Below are 14,922 nucleotides of genomic sequence, written 5' to 3'. Positions count from 1 at the left end.
AGTGGAAGCATAGAATGCAAAGATCCCAAAGGGCTGAGACAAGAACAATTTCCTGCAAACAGCAACAAAAGAACAAATCCAACAGCAACAAGGTTCAGAATTCAAAGATCACAAAAGGAACGATTTCCAGGGAAAACCCCCAAATAGGAACAAACCCCAGACACTTCCCCCAGCACGTTTCCTCCGCCAGAGGAACCTGGCAGGGCTCTGGATCTTCATTGCTCTCATGGCCAAAGTGGCCTTCAGGAGGCTCTGTTTTCTCTTGTCCCTTGTCTCAAACAGTTCTTCTGGTGTGTTCCCCACATGATGATTTCACAAACGCCCTGTGCGTGCTCCTGAGCCTCCCCCTTTTCCAGGACACTCGGGATCAGGCCATGGCACAGGGCGGGCTGTCAGAGACACGAAAAGTGTGATGTGTTGAGACATTTTGGAACACCAGTGTGTGGCAAGGGTGAGTCAGGCCCTTCTTTTGGTGAGACAGAGCTCCATCTGTCAATCAGTCTTCCAGCCATAGCACACTGGGGACAACATGACACTCTCTGCCAAACTCAGGTTCTGAGTGAGAACTTCCACCTGAGGGAGGGCACTTGGTGGCACAAGGGCTTCAAAGGCAGAGCATGAGGTGGCCCTGTGTCTGACCCTATCTTCTCTTGGAGTATCTGTTCCATCCATGCTGGAACCCAGGAGTTGGCAGCTGTCTTGGTTTAAAAGACAAATGTCTGCCAAGGAAAGAGGGAACCTTCTGGGAATAGAAAGAAGACCCATACCTAAAAACTATTATAATTTCAAAAACCAAGGGGTTCCCAGGAAAAAGTGCCAGAAAGTGTATAAAAGTTCTTAAGCGGAAAATTTTTCAAAGAGAACAGAACAAACAACAACACAAAACCAGAACTTTCCCACCCACTCAGGGCTGGTTTTTCATCTTTGGTGCAGTTATGACCACGCCCACCAGGGGCCGCTGCAGGGAGCACTCCCGGCCAGCAGGGGGCGCTGCAGGGAGCACTCCCGGCCAGCAGGGGCCGCTGCAGGGAGCACTCCCGGCCAGCAGGGGGCGCTGCAGGGAGCACTCCCGGCCAGCAGGGGGTGCCCCGGTGCCAGCTCGATCCCCTCAGGGCCGATGGCGGCCTCGGCTTGGAGGGAGGGAGGAGGGGAAATCGCTCCTTTTGCAAACTCACGGCCACCGATCAGTCCCGGCACCACCACCGGCAGCGGGCAGAAGAGGCCAAGGCAGCAGGTAGGATCACAGTGCCGAGTGGCAGCGTAGCAGCGTCCCTGCACAACACACGCAGCCGCTCTCCCTGATCCTGAACAGAGGGAAGGCAGCACCGACTGCCCGGACAAGTTTTGGGGTCACAGCAGCACCTCTCATGGCTTTATGCCACAATTCCTGAAAACCCTCAGCCTTTCACTCCCTTTTCCTCCTTCAGCCATGGCACAGCAGCTTTGGGAATGTTGAATTCCCCTGGGATGGCGAGGAAAGCAGGTGCTCAGTGCTGACACTGTTGCCATTTGATTCAATAAACTGTATTTAGATAGTAGTAAACCTTAATAGTTGACACTTAATTGACATTAGTAGTAGTCATGCTAAGGTTTGGTAGGCCGCATGTAACCCGTAGATGAACTGTTATAGCAGATTTTGTCAGATTTTGCAATGTAAGCAGCATAGCTAAGAGATAATCACTTATCTTAAGGAGTGTATCCATTTATCTAGAGAATGTATCTCATTTATCTAGAGAATGTACCTTTTGGAGGGAATGTACCTTTTGGCAGAAACTTAAATGTCAGAGAGATTATTGTAGCAGGTGGTAGAAATGAAGTAAGAATTTGTTATGATGAAGAAATCATGTAAAGAAACATATAAAAACCCTGTGATTTTTCTGTGAGATGGGGCTCTGTCTTTGGACACTAGTCCACAGGCTCCCGGGCCCTCAATAAAGCACCGCATAAACGACTTCGGTTGTTTGTGTCTTCTTCGGATCGGGCAACAACACTGCCAGGCCTCCTCAGGGGGCTCCAGCCCACGTTTGGAGTTCCTGCTCTTCCTGGTCACTGCTGGTCCTGACACAGCAGCCACAGGGAGAGGCTGAGGAAGAGAGCAGAGCCACAGCCCCAAGGGCTCTGCAGGTGAACAGGGCCAGCCTGGGCGGGGAGCAGTGGCTTGAGAAGGCAGAATGGGGTGAAATTTGGTCTGGTTGTGCCAATGGCCCTGTTCTGCTCTGGGTGTTGCAGGCCCTTAACAAGGTATTGTAATAAGGGCTGATGTTTCTGTAGTTCAACTGTGCTCCCAAAACATCCTTGTGTACATACACATCTCTGCTGCCTGTCCAAGGGATTTTGAGCATTGGAGAGATTTTGAAGGACAGGTGCCCCCAGCTCTGCCCTCAAGAAGCAATTTTGGCTGCCAGGAAGGATTTCTGGTGATTTTTGCTGGTGTTGGGGATGATTCAGTGCCTGTGCCATGTGGCCAGGAAGGCCGAGCTGGAGCAGCAGCTGAGGCGGGAGCGGCTGGAGCAGGTGGCCACGGGAACAGCACCTGGCCATGCAGGTGGAGCAGGAGCACCGGGAATTACACAGGGTGCTCAGGTGAGGCCCACAAGGCAAGGCCATGGTGGGGCACCGCTTGCCATTCGTGCTGCCCTGAGATTTTGGGACAGAACAGTGACACCCATTGGGCTCCAAAACCCCCTCAGGACTCGGGCACAGCCTCACAGGAGGAACCAGACCAGGCCTTGGGGACGATTCAGGCACTCCTGGGCTTGTTCCCGACAAAGGGCAGCACTGTGGGAGCGGTGGGCACATCCCGAAGGATCAGCCCGGGGCTGCTGGAGCCCGAGTGCTGCGGGCAAGGACGGCGGGAGGGAGCCGGGCCCCGCTCAGGTGGCGCTGCCCGAGGAACGTCTCATCCTGCAGGAGCTCGGGAGCCTCTGCCGGTGCCGGCCCTGCGGCTGTCGGGGGGCGCGGCCAGAGGGGCCGGGGGGCACCGGGTGGGAGGGGCCGGGATGGAGGGACCGGGACCCCAGTGGGGAGCCCCGAGGGTGGAGGGACCGAAATGGCCGAGGGGAGACCCCGGCCCGGCGGGGGAGCAGAGACCCTGGGCTGGGCTCTGCGGGAAGGAGGGACCGGCACGGTGGTCCCAGAGCACTGGGAAGGGCCCAGCTGCCATCGCGCTGCGAGTGCCAGGACTGTCACGGGGTGTCTGAACCGACTGTGACAGCGTGTCCCAAGCCACTGTCGGGATGTGTTTGGACCGACCGTTGCCAGGTTAACGCCCCCACAGCTTTGGGCACTTGGGGGGTGCCCTGGAATGGGCAGGGCAGGGGTGGGGCAGAGCCCTGTCTATTCCCCGTGCCCTGTGCAGGTGAGGAGGGCAGGGATGGAGCAGCTTTGGGGACACCTGTGTGAAAAACAGATTTCATTTTCCTGGTAAATTTTAAGAAATAGGTTTAATAATAATAAAAATATAAAACAATTATGAAACAGATAAGCAAAGCATTGCTGGCCGAGTGACTTGGCACTTAGCCAAGTCCACAACCTGCTATTTCAGAGGCCTTGTATAAATACCCTTTCTATTGCATCAGTCTAGTTGAATATTCAAACTTTTCCACAAAGTCGTTTCCATATTCCAGGAAGTGTTTTACATGGTCCCTCCTCACGTCCGCCTTTTTAGAGCATGTGTATTTCTCTGCTGTGTCTTCACTATCACCTCCAGCTTGGGCCGTGGTCTATACTTTCTTCAGATGGCAGATGCTGATAGTGGGTATATCAATAGCAGGGTCTTCTCTACATGTTCACTGGATGTTATCCTGGCCAAACAGATAGTTCGAGCATGCTATATTAATACAACACAACTTTCTAAGATAACACATATAGTATTTATTTCAATATTTGTGAAAAGCCAATCATATAATACATTTCAAACACCTGAAATCCACACAGGGTCACTCCACACAGCCACACCATAACCACAGGGCAGAGCCCCTGCTCAATATTTCCACCCTTTTCCCTCTTGACTGAAGGCAGCAGCCAGACCCCAAAATTATTTCTGCACAGTTCCAAAGGGCTGCAGGTTGGACACAAGAAGGAGGAATGTCCAGGTCTGCTTGAGCAGATCATACCTGTTTTTGCAGTACTTGTGGGGCTGTCTTAGTCCCTTGCTGACAGTGAAGAAATGATCAATTGCTGCATTTCCAGGCTGGTTCCCTTACAGCTGCCCCTGCAGGGGGATTTCCAGCCAGCCCTGCTCTGAAAACCATCAAAGGCCCTCACAGAGCCACTGCTTGGGCTCCCATTGGCTTTTGTGCTTCTTGCAGGCCTGAGCAAACCACAGCCACGCCTTTTCCTGCCACAGAATTCTCACCTTTGCAGCAGCTCTAAAGCTGCCAGAATCAAAGCCAAGGGGGCAGGGGGACCCTCAGGTCCTGGCTGCCAGCTGGGGCTGGCCAGAGCAGGGCTGGCCAATGCCCATCCCTGTGCACTGGGGCTGGGCCATGGCTGGGCCCCACACTTGGATGGGCACTGGCTTCAAGGAGGAGGAGTTGGGGAGCTCCTGCCTGCCTGGGGCTCCTTTCCCAAGCTGTTCTTACCCTCTCAGATCCTGCAGGGAACTGGCAAGAATGGAGAAGTCTGGAACCCTCCTAGAGCTGTCACCATCCCCCAGGACAGGATTCCCTTGGCCAGCATGTGTCCCCCCTGGGACAGGATCCCCCCCCTGGACATGACCCACTTGGATGTGCCACCACAGGACAGAACCCAATCCCCCATGTGACACTCAGCACAAACGGCCTCTTCTTTCTGCTGCAGGAGAGAGAAAGTGAAAGTGTTGGGGGGGCACAGCCAGACACACCCATCCCCACAGCCTTCTAACCCTTCCTGAAGACCCCTCGCCCCTGCTTTCCCCACTCTGGGGTTCCCCCAACCAGTTCCTTGCTCAAGTGCTCCCCAGGATCATCAAGGCACAAACTGGGGGATTGTGAAATTGAAAGAAAAAGAAAGGAAATGGAAATGAAGAGAGGAAAGATCACTGGCGGGGGCGGGGGGGGGGGGGGGGGGCGTGGTGTGGACGACACACACAGACGTAGAGCACCTTTGATTCTGCCTGGGGTCATCACCAGACCATGAGCACCTCAGGGGCACTGCTGGGCTCTGTGTCACCCCAAAATCTGAGGCACCCATGGAAGGAGTGGTGACCCATGGGCCCGCCCAGCCACTGCCTATTCTTGGGATCTCCGTTCCTTATGTGCCTCCTCCCTGGGCCCCCATGTCTGCCATTCCCCTGGATCTCCATGGCCCAGGGCCCCCATTCCCAAGGGACCCTCTCCCCTTCAATCCATCTTCTGAAATCCCCCTTCCCCCATGGCCTTCACTCTCCCAGGAGCCACCATTCCAATGGTGCCATCATCCCTGGCACACGCATCCCATCACTCCAAATCCCTGGAGCCCACATTCCCCTGGGACTCCCAGCCCTGAGTCCCCCCAGCCCTAAGGACCCCCATTCCTATGGCACCTCCATCCTCAGTGACTCCCCCCTCCCAGGACCTCCATTCCCCAGGGACCCAATTCATAGGACCCTCCATTCCCCTGGACACCCATCCCTGGCTACTCCAACCCCCTGAGCCCCCCACTCATGAGAACCCCATATGCCACCTTGTGCTGCCCAGCCTTGACCCCAGCCTGTCCCCACCCTGCCCACAGCCTGTCCCCAGTTTGTGCACACCCTGCCCCCACCAGGTGCCACCTACGCATGAGAGTGAGACCTGACCTCGCTTCCTTCCCCTTCCGCCAAAGAGCCGCCACCCAGGGGACCGGTGGCCACAGCAGCGAGTGACAGTCAGTCCACATGGCTGGGGACACGGGGATGGCCGGGAAGGTGGCGCTGCTCCTGTGGGGTGAGTGCCCCGCGCACGGGCCTGACACCCCGGGGATGGGCCCTGGTGAGGCAGAGACCAGTGGAGAGGGGACACAGGGGGGCTGCAGGGTGCTCTGAGTTCCCCAAGACCAGCAGAGCCAGTGCAATGAGGTGACCGTGGTTGTGGGGTGGCTGTGGGGACAGGATCAGGAGGACAGGAGAAGAGGGACCAGAATGCGGGGAGAGGAATTATGGGGCTGCTGCAGCTGTGAGAACAGGGAGAGGGTGACAGGAATGCAGACACAGGGACAAGGGGACAAGCACCATGCAGATGGACCATGGGGACAGAGGCCGTAGGGCTTGTGCCAGCATGGGGTCCCCATGCCTGGGGTGTCCACAATGTCCTCATGTCCTGCCTGAGCATGGGGTGGCTGCAGTTCCCCAAATTCCAAGACATCTGTGCCACACCAGTGTCCCCCTGGTGACAGTTTAGGGACAGCCCCCACACCCCAGGCCCCCATACCTCTCTCTACAGGGCCACCACCACCCAGCTCTGTCCCTTCTCCCTTCCAGCCCAGACCCTCGGCCTCGCTGGTGAGTCCTCGGGGGATGCCATGTGTCCACCTCGCTGTCCCCAGTCCAGTGCTGGCCCTGGCAGGCTGGTGTCCCCTGTCACCCGCAGATGCCCAGACCACCCAGCTCCTGGTGGAGCCTCCCTGGAGGCCGGCGGTGCTGTGGGACCGGGTGACACTGACCTGCCAGGGCTTGGGAACCGCCAGTGACACCACCTGGTACAAGGATGGGCAGAGCTGGGAGCCGAAGGAACTCGACAACTTCACTGTCACCAAGAATGGCACCTACCAGTGTTACAGACCTGGCAGCGGGTTCAGCCACACAGTGAGCGTCGTAAATGGTGAGGGCTGTTTGGGTGTCCCCAGGGTGGCACGTGTGGGACCTCGAGAGTTTTGGGTGGGCTGCACTCCATGGGTCACCTCCTGGTGTGACCAGAGCCTGTGCCCTGAACACGGGGACATCCCAGAGCATCCCAGTGCAGGGGGACCCTGTTTGTGGAATTAGGGACCCCTGGTGCGCTGCGTGTGACTCAACAGGGGGGCCCTGTGAAAACAGGACCCCCCTGGTGTGACAGGACCCTGTGTCCTGCAGACTTGTTGGTGCTGCAGGTGCCAGTGCGGGCACTGCTGGAGGGGGACACGGTGACACTGCGCTGCCGGGGCTGGTGGGACATGTCGGTCACCCAGGTGCAATTCTACCATGGGGACAAGGAGGTGAAGAGCTCCCCTAGTGGGACCGAGCTGTCCCTGTCCCCTCTGCAGCTGAACGACAGTGGCCGCTACCATTGTGAGGGCAAGGTGTACTCCAGGGGGTCATGGCAGTGGCAGAAGTCGTCGCAGGTGACAGTGACAGTGCACGGTGAGCCTCACCCCCACAGCCTCCCTGGGCCGCCTGGCTGGGGACACTCAGCCCTATCTGGTGACCTGCAGACCTTCCTGCGGACCCCCATTACTGCCCACACCATTTCCAGGTCTCTCACTGGATCCCCCAGCCCTACGCGGGTACCTCAATCTTTCCTATAAACTTTTTCTACGTCCCCCCATCACTGCTCAAGTCCCCCTCCTTATCCCCTCATCCTTCACTGGGTCACTTTGCCCATACCCGAGTCAACTCCTCCCCTCCATGATCTTCCCCCACAGTCCCCAGGTCCCACCATCCCCTCCCTGAGTCCCCACACCCTCATTGGCGTCCCCCCCATCCCTTTCCTTGTGTCCCCTCCCTGAAACCCTTATCCTTCCTTGAGATTCCTTTCCAAGCCTCCCCCTAGCTCTCTGCCCCCTCTTCCTCCCTGAGATTCCCCTGCTTCTCTCCACTATCCTGCCATGTCCCTCACTGTCCCATCGTGTCCCTCACTGTCCCCTGCTGTTGTCCCCTCCCACAGAAATCCCGATCCCGTGGGTGTCCGTGTGGGCACAGGCCCCCGGGGGACAGGTGGCACCAGGGGACTGCCTGGTGCTGAGTTGTGTGGTGGCTGCGGGGACAGGTCCCCTGTCCTTCACCTGGCACTGGGGGGGCTCTGGGGCACCACTGGGCACCAGCCCCCACCTGGAGCTGCGACACATTGGGAACAATGACAGCGGCCACTATCACTGCCGGGTCAGCAACGGGGACAGCGTGGAGGAGAGTGTCCCCCTGAATGTCACTGTCCTGGGTGAGCAGGACCCTTGGGGAGGGATTGATCCCACCCATGACACCCCCATCCCACCTCACCAGGTGCCAGCCCTCTCTGTCTCCCCACAGTGCCCGTGACCAATGCCACCATCACCCCTAGTCCCCTGTCACACCAGGTGCACACAGGTGACGACGTGACCCTGCGCTGCTCAGTGCAGGTGGGCTCAGCCCCTGTCACTTTCACCTGGCTGCACAATGGGCAGGAGGTGGCCCAGGGTCCTGTTCTAGATCTTGGAGACATCGATGTGGGAGATTCAGGCACCTACCAGTGCGTGGCCACCAACCAGCTGGGACAGGATGGGCACTGCATGTTCCGAGCACTCAGCCCTGAGCTGGCCCTGGAGGTGACCCCTGGCTCACCCTGGGTCACAGGTGGGGTCACACGGGGTCACACGGGGGGTGCAGGACTCTTGGGGTTCTGGGTGACCATGATGTGTCCCCCTCTGTCCCCAGCAGTGGCCACAGGTGTCAGCGGGTCCCTCCTGTTCCTGGTCCTGCTCGTGGCTGTCATCCTGGGCTGGCACCGGCAGCACTGCCTGGGTGGGTGACAATGAGGAGGGATTGGGGTCCCACAGGTTGGGGTGAAGTCCCCCTAGAGTAGAGGGGACCAACAGCTTATGACTTGGGTAAAGTTGAGCCACCAGAGACCTCAGCTGGGGGTCCTGGGGAATTTGGGGAGGTCTTGGAGGATCATGGTGGGATACTGGGGTTCTCTCAAGGATTTGGGGGAAGTTTGGGGGCTCTGGGGGCTCAGGGGGTTCAAGGGGTGGTGCAAGGATTTTTGGAAGCTTCAGGGATGCTCGAGGGTCCTGGGGGCCATCAGGGATTCCAAAAGTGTTCAGGGGCCCTGAGGACCCCACAGTCACCCCTCTCCCCTTCCCTTTGCAGCCCTCGGGAAGCAGCTGGAAAGGTGAGTGAGAGGCTCCAGGACTGACCCCCCATTCTGCCCTTACCCCAAAACACCTCCACCCCACAGACACCCCCGTATCCCCACAGGCCCCCCCCAGATCCCCCGGCCCCGCCAGAGGAGGGGGAGGTGCTATACACCCATGTCGTGAGCACTGAGCGGGCAGGGGGTGAGTACAGGGTGGGGACACAGGGACATGTCACCCTGCACCCATGTCCCCCCAACCAGTGTCTCTCGCAGGGCCCCCCCGAGCCACATCCCCCCAGGTGACCTACGCAGAGCTGCCAGGACCCCACAGGCGACAGCGGGACCCCAGTGACATCTACGGGAACGTGCTGTGACACTGGGGACACACTGAGGGCACTGGAGGTTCCTGCCCGAGGACACCCCTCATGTGTGTCCCCCCCCCAGCTCCCGTGGGTGCCCACCGTGCCCGGGGGTGGCCACGAGTGGGGGTCCCATGTGGGGCTGCCCAGAGCTCCCCGTTCCAGAGCTCCCAGTGCTCCCAGTACCCCCAGGGGCTCCCCATTCCCTCCCCCAGTGCCAGGGGGCACAGGACCCTTGTCCCTCCCACTGCACCCAAAACGCAGCTTTTTGATTAAACCGGGAGAAATGGTTTTTGTTTGTTCAGCTGTGCCAGGTCAGCTTGGGCGGAGGAGGGTCCCGGTCAGGTTGTTGAGCAGATCCGTGTGGGATTTGCAGGATTTTTGGGGCTCTCTCAGTCCCTTGGGGACAGGGACAAAATGATCAATTGGGGCATTTCCGGCCTGGTTCCCTCGCAGCTGCCCCGCACAGGGGAAGGAGCTGCCGCTCCCTGTTTGTCCCCTCTGGGTGACACCGGCCAAGGGCTCGGGGACCTGCGGCAGTGCCGCCCCGTGGCCACGGGCACCGATCCCGCAGTGTTAAAAATGGGCGGAGATAATATTTTTCTCCTTAAAATGCCTTTATTAATCAGCTCTTACAATGGTGGCTCGAGGGGTTTTGGCAGCCCGGTTCGCCCTTGAGGAGGAGGGTCCTTGTCAGCTCTGCAGCAGGAAGTTCAGCAGGGCTGGAGAACTCTTCCTTGTCAGGAGTCTTCCCGGAGTTCTGATTTTCGTTTGTTTGCCTCGGAGTCTCACCTTTTGTTTGGTATTTTTAGGTTACAGCGAGTTACAAAAAGTGGATTAATTGGCTCTTATTGATGCTCTAGCGTATATACAGCTTAGTATTGGTTTTTGTGGGTTTAAATTTTACTTAGGTTTATTTTTATAAAGGGTTTTTGGTGTTAAAAAGGGTCCCAAGATGCATTTGGGATTTTTAATCTACATGTATGGGGTCGCCCGGGGGGCGAAGGGGCTGCAGGGGCTCTAGCAGCTTCATGGCAATTTCGCAAGTTATCGGCGAACTGGTTGCGCTCGGGGAGCAGGCGTCTCGGAGGTTTTGCGGGCTCAACGGTGGTGGGGGGGAAGAGGTGCTTGTGGCGGCACCTCAGCGGCTATCCGCTGTGGTTTGGGGGAAGCGGGTTCTTTTTGGAGCGCAGTCGGGTTGGGGCGGGCGTCCTGTTGGTAGAGACATGCTGCCGCGGCGGCGGTTTTGCAGGCTCTGGGGAGCCGGGTCTTTTTTGGTGTGGGCCGGGCTGGGGGCAGGCTGCTCTGTTGGTCTGCGGCGGTGGCGCAGCCGGAGCGCCCGGCCCCGTGGCGGAAACGCTGCAGCCCGAGGCTGCCAGGGACGCGGCTCTCTCCACGGGAGCCCAGGGATGTGCCACCCCATCGGCGCCGCAGCTGCGGCTGCCCGGTGGCGGCCCAGAGAGCCGTGGCTGCTGGCATCCCGCGGGGGCCGGGGCTGGGATAGCCCGTTTCGGGGCTGGTGCAGGTTTTTTTTAAGGTGGTCCGGGGTCTGGGGCCGGTGCAGGCTCTTCCGACGTCCGAGGGGGGGCCTGCGGGCGGCTTCTAGCGACCAGGTAGCCCCCCTTTCACTGCCCCCCCCCAGGCTGGGTGACCACAGAGGTGGCTCTTTACTGTTACATTATAATTTAAGATTATTACATATAAAATATTAATATACTTATTCTATGACAATCAAGGGTTTCAATTCTTTACATCTTTAATATCTCTAATTTTCATTTTTATCACGCAGCTGCCGAGCCCCTCGGGCCAAGCCCAGCTCAGCCCATCCCCAGCCCAGCCCTGCCCGGTGCCCCCCGGTGCCCAAAGCCCTGCACCCGGCGCTCCCCGAGCGGCATCTGAGCCCCGGAGCTGCTGCGGAGCCTCCGCCGGGCCCGGCCCTGGGGCGGGCGGGGGGCGCCGGGAGGGAGATGCCGGGAGGGCCGAGGGGACCAGGGAGCCCGGGGAGGAGCCCCCAGCACTGCGGGAGCCGAGTCCTGCCCTCGGGTCACTGTCGCACGTCGCGGCTGCCATCGCGCTGCCGAGGCCGGGACTGTCCCGGGCTGCGGGCACCGACGGTGGCCCTGTGTCCCCAGCGGCTGTGACAGCGTGTCCGAGGCCACTGTCGCCGTGTGTGGGGACCGGCTGTTGCCGTGGCAACGGGACCGACGGCTCCGGGCACTGACGGGGCGCCCCGGGACAGGCGGGGGGAGCGGGGAGGGGCTGGGGCCGCCCAGTGTTGGGAAGGGCAAATCCAAGGGATGGCGAAGATGGAATTGCAGCAGCCGAGAGGAGCCCGAGGCTGCGGGAGGAACAGCCCTGCAGGGAGGAGAGAGGGGCACGAGGGGCTCCGGAGATTCCCCGGCAGCCCGTGGGGGTCCCCGGGGAGCAGAGACCCCCCTGCAGCCCTGCAGGAGCCCCTGGCCGAGCAGGGGATGCCTGAAGCGGGCTGTGAGCCCATGGGAAGCCCCTGCTGGAGCAGTTCCCGAGAGGAGAAGGTGTTTTTCAGATGTATTTTACTTCTTTTTCAACTCTGATCTGATGAATGATAAATTCAGTTCATTTCCCCAAGTCGAGTGCATTTTGGCTGTGACGGCACTCACAGACTGATCCCTCCCTGTCCTTCTCCCAGGACAGGACACCACCGGCTGTGGTGGTTTCAGGTTCCTCAATTCCTATTTCCTAAATTTAGTGTAGTGGTCTGAGTGTGTACCAGATTTATTTACTCTTTTTCTGCTGGGAGATAGGATTAGGAGAAAGGCAAAGCAGGCTCAAAGTTAAAAGGTATAAAGATGGGTTTATTACCAGAACTAGAAGAGGGAAAAAAATTAATGGGAATCAGAATAAAACTTTCAAAACACTTCCCTATCACCCCAGAGCTTCTTCTCTTTCTCACAGACAACGTATAAAGACAAAACTCAGAACTCTAGGTCTGTAGCACTTTAATCAGTCCATTTAGAGAGAGAAATCTCTTTTGGTTGGTATGGTATTTTTGAACAAGAATGATCATATGGCTTGTGGCTTTTAACTCTCACAAAAGCAGCCACCCAGGGAAAATCTGCAGTTGTGGATTTCCCACATCACGCAGCCTTTTCCGCAGCTACATATGGGCCATGGACTCATGCATACTCATGGGGTATCAGTTTTAAAGATGAACAGCTCCAAAAGCAAAGGGTTTTCTTGACTATCTCTAAAATCATCTCAAGGAACAGGGGTCTTCTTTTTCCCTGGGGGCAGAGGACTTCTATCTTTATCTTCCTCTCTTCAAAATTCTCCATGAGACCACAGCTATTTCAATATTTACTTAGCCCATCACAAATGCCTTTGCTTATCTCTACATCTTAAATACTCTCATAATCCTCCCAAATGCATATTTGTTCCACAGTTTAAAGGGATATTCTAGCATATTACAGTCGCTTAACCATGGCTTACAGAAGACTTTCAGCCCAAAAACCAAGGCATCTTCTCCATCTCCTCATTTAAGATACCACTTTTCCTCAACTGACCCCGAATCTTCATAGAGTCTCTTTACATGTCTTTCAAACTGGCTTTTCTCTCACTCAGAGATAGGTTAGTGCTTTGTAAGTCCCATCTGTGCACAGAAAGAGTTACCATTCTCCCAGGTCTGCAGAGGCCGTGATGGTTCTCCTGGGCAGGGGCCGAAGGTGGTAAATTCAGGCCGTGCTGGGGCTGGGCCAGGATCTCAGGGCTTCTGGCTGCATTCAATTTTCAGCAGCGGGGCCACTCTGCACGGCTGCAGAGCTGCCCCTGCTCTTGGCCGCCAGATCTCTGGAGCTGCTGGGGCCTCTCCCTCCGCAAGGGCTCTTGGTGACGGTGGCTGGAGCTGTTCCTAGTAAAGAATACTTGTTGGATGGAGGGAGACTGACTCAACCAATGTTGATCAATCAGGCTCGATTTTATTTGTTTTCTCGCTTACATTTATATTCTAAATAATTAGTTCATACATATTGCAAAAGCCAAGCTCCTGATTGGTAGTGACTACACAATAGCTTACTTCATGTTATATCAGCATATTGCAACAGTTGTATCGCCTTATAGCGTTCAGTTCCTCTTTTCTCATGATCTCAGTTTCTCTCCCTCATCCTCATGCTGGCCTTGTCCTAGCTTCTAGTTACAATATTAGTCTAAGAGCTATTGTGTCCCTTATCCTCTACCCATTCCTCAGCTATCTTCTCCACAATTCCCCCTTTTTCTTTAATGGTTGCAAGCACTTGGGACTGACGACGAGAAAAACAAGCAAACTCCAATCTCACGCATAGAATGACAATTAAAATCATAAGCAAAAATTATAGCTTTTCTTTCAAAAGCTGAGTTAGCCATGGTGTTAGACCAAAAGTTTATAGCGGCTCTGTTCTGAAGGACTGCGTGTCTCAGGCTGTTTACATCTTGAGTGAGTGCTGATATGACCTCTGTAGTAACATTTGCCTGCTTTATAGCCCAACATGCAAGTTTATTAAGTGACACCAATGCATGAGCTGTGCCAACTCTAGGAGTTATACATGCAAAAATAACCACGCCTCCAGAACAGCACTTTTGCTGGTTCCAGCCAAATGCCTGTTTTAGGATCTTTGTATTTTACCCATACATCGGTTTGATGTTCCTTATCAGGGCCTTTAGCATGCCTCACGGCTGCTGGCTCCTTTAAATTTTTAAACACACACAAATGATTTATTACAAATAACACAGTGGTCAATCTCTACTGTAAATCTGTCACTGTCTCCTGTTTCTTTAAATATGCTTTAAGCATTCCATGTGTGTGCTCTACCACAGCCTGCCCAGTGGGTGAGTGAGGAATGCCTGTTTTATGTTCCACCCCCCAAGTTTGCAGGAAGGTTGTGACACGAGAGCTAGTATATGAACGGCTGTTATCAGTTTTTATTGTCTTCGGCACTCCCATGACTGCAAAGCAGGCAGTAAGATGTCGAAGTACATGACTGGCCCGTTCTCCTGCCTGAGCTGTAGCCCATACATACTTGCTATATGTGTCCACTGTAACATGCACATATTTTAGTCTACCAAATGATTGAATATGAGTAACATCCATTTGCCATATTTCATTTGGTCTCTGTCCCCGGGGGTTGACTCCCACTCCTATACCGACCCCTCCATTGTGGTAACTACAAATAGGACAAGCTTTTACTATATCAGTAGCCTCTGTTGAGGTTATCTTAAATGCTCGCATCAACCCCTTGGCATTCTGATGGAATATAGCGTGTGACTCCTTAGCTTGGTTCTGGGGGGGCAGGGGTGGTGTTCCTGCTACTGCAACCAGCTTATCAGCTCTATCATTTCCTTCGCCTAACCCAATGTCCCACTTATGACTGCAAATGTGAATAACTGCATAGTGGTGTGTTCTTGTTTGAATTGCCAACCTTAGTTGAATGAGAAGGTTCCCTAGTCTTTTGTTACTTATTTGTCTTATTTCTGAACCCTCAATTCTCTGCACTATCCCAGCAACATATAACGAATCTGTAACAATATTCACCGGCTCTGACAAATTGTCATGACCCATACAACAGCTGACAATTCCAAAGTTTGTAAAG

At 55.8% G+C, this 14,922-nt stretch overlaps 1 protein-coding gene across 1 annotated transcript in view; it reads left to right on the top strand.

Moving 5' to 3' along the window:
- Nucleotides 1-5,854: 5,854 nt before the first annotated feature.
- The window catches only part of LOC310919499 (low affinity immunoglobulin gamma Fc region receptor II-like), a gene marked incomplete at both ends in the record, with an annotated part of 105,246 nt that continues 96,178 nt past the window's right edge, over nucleotides 5,855-14,922 (top strand). The window contains one exon of the mRNA XM_083878865.1: nucleotides 5,855-5,885. Within this exon, the coding sequence (XP_083734991.1) occupies nucleotides 5,855-5,885 (31 nt within the window). The remainder of the gene's footprint in view (nucleotides 5,886-14,922) is intronic.

The sequence above is a fragment of the Zosterops lateralis genome, assembly GCF_965231275.1.
Source record: "Zosterops lateralis genome assembly, chromosome: 27".
Taxonomy (NCBI): Eukaryota; Metazoa; Chordata; class Aves; order Passeriformes; family Zosteropidae; genus Zosterops; species Zosterops lateralis.
This window is presented reverse-complemented; position numbering and strand designations above follow the sequence as displayed.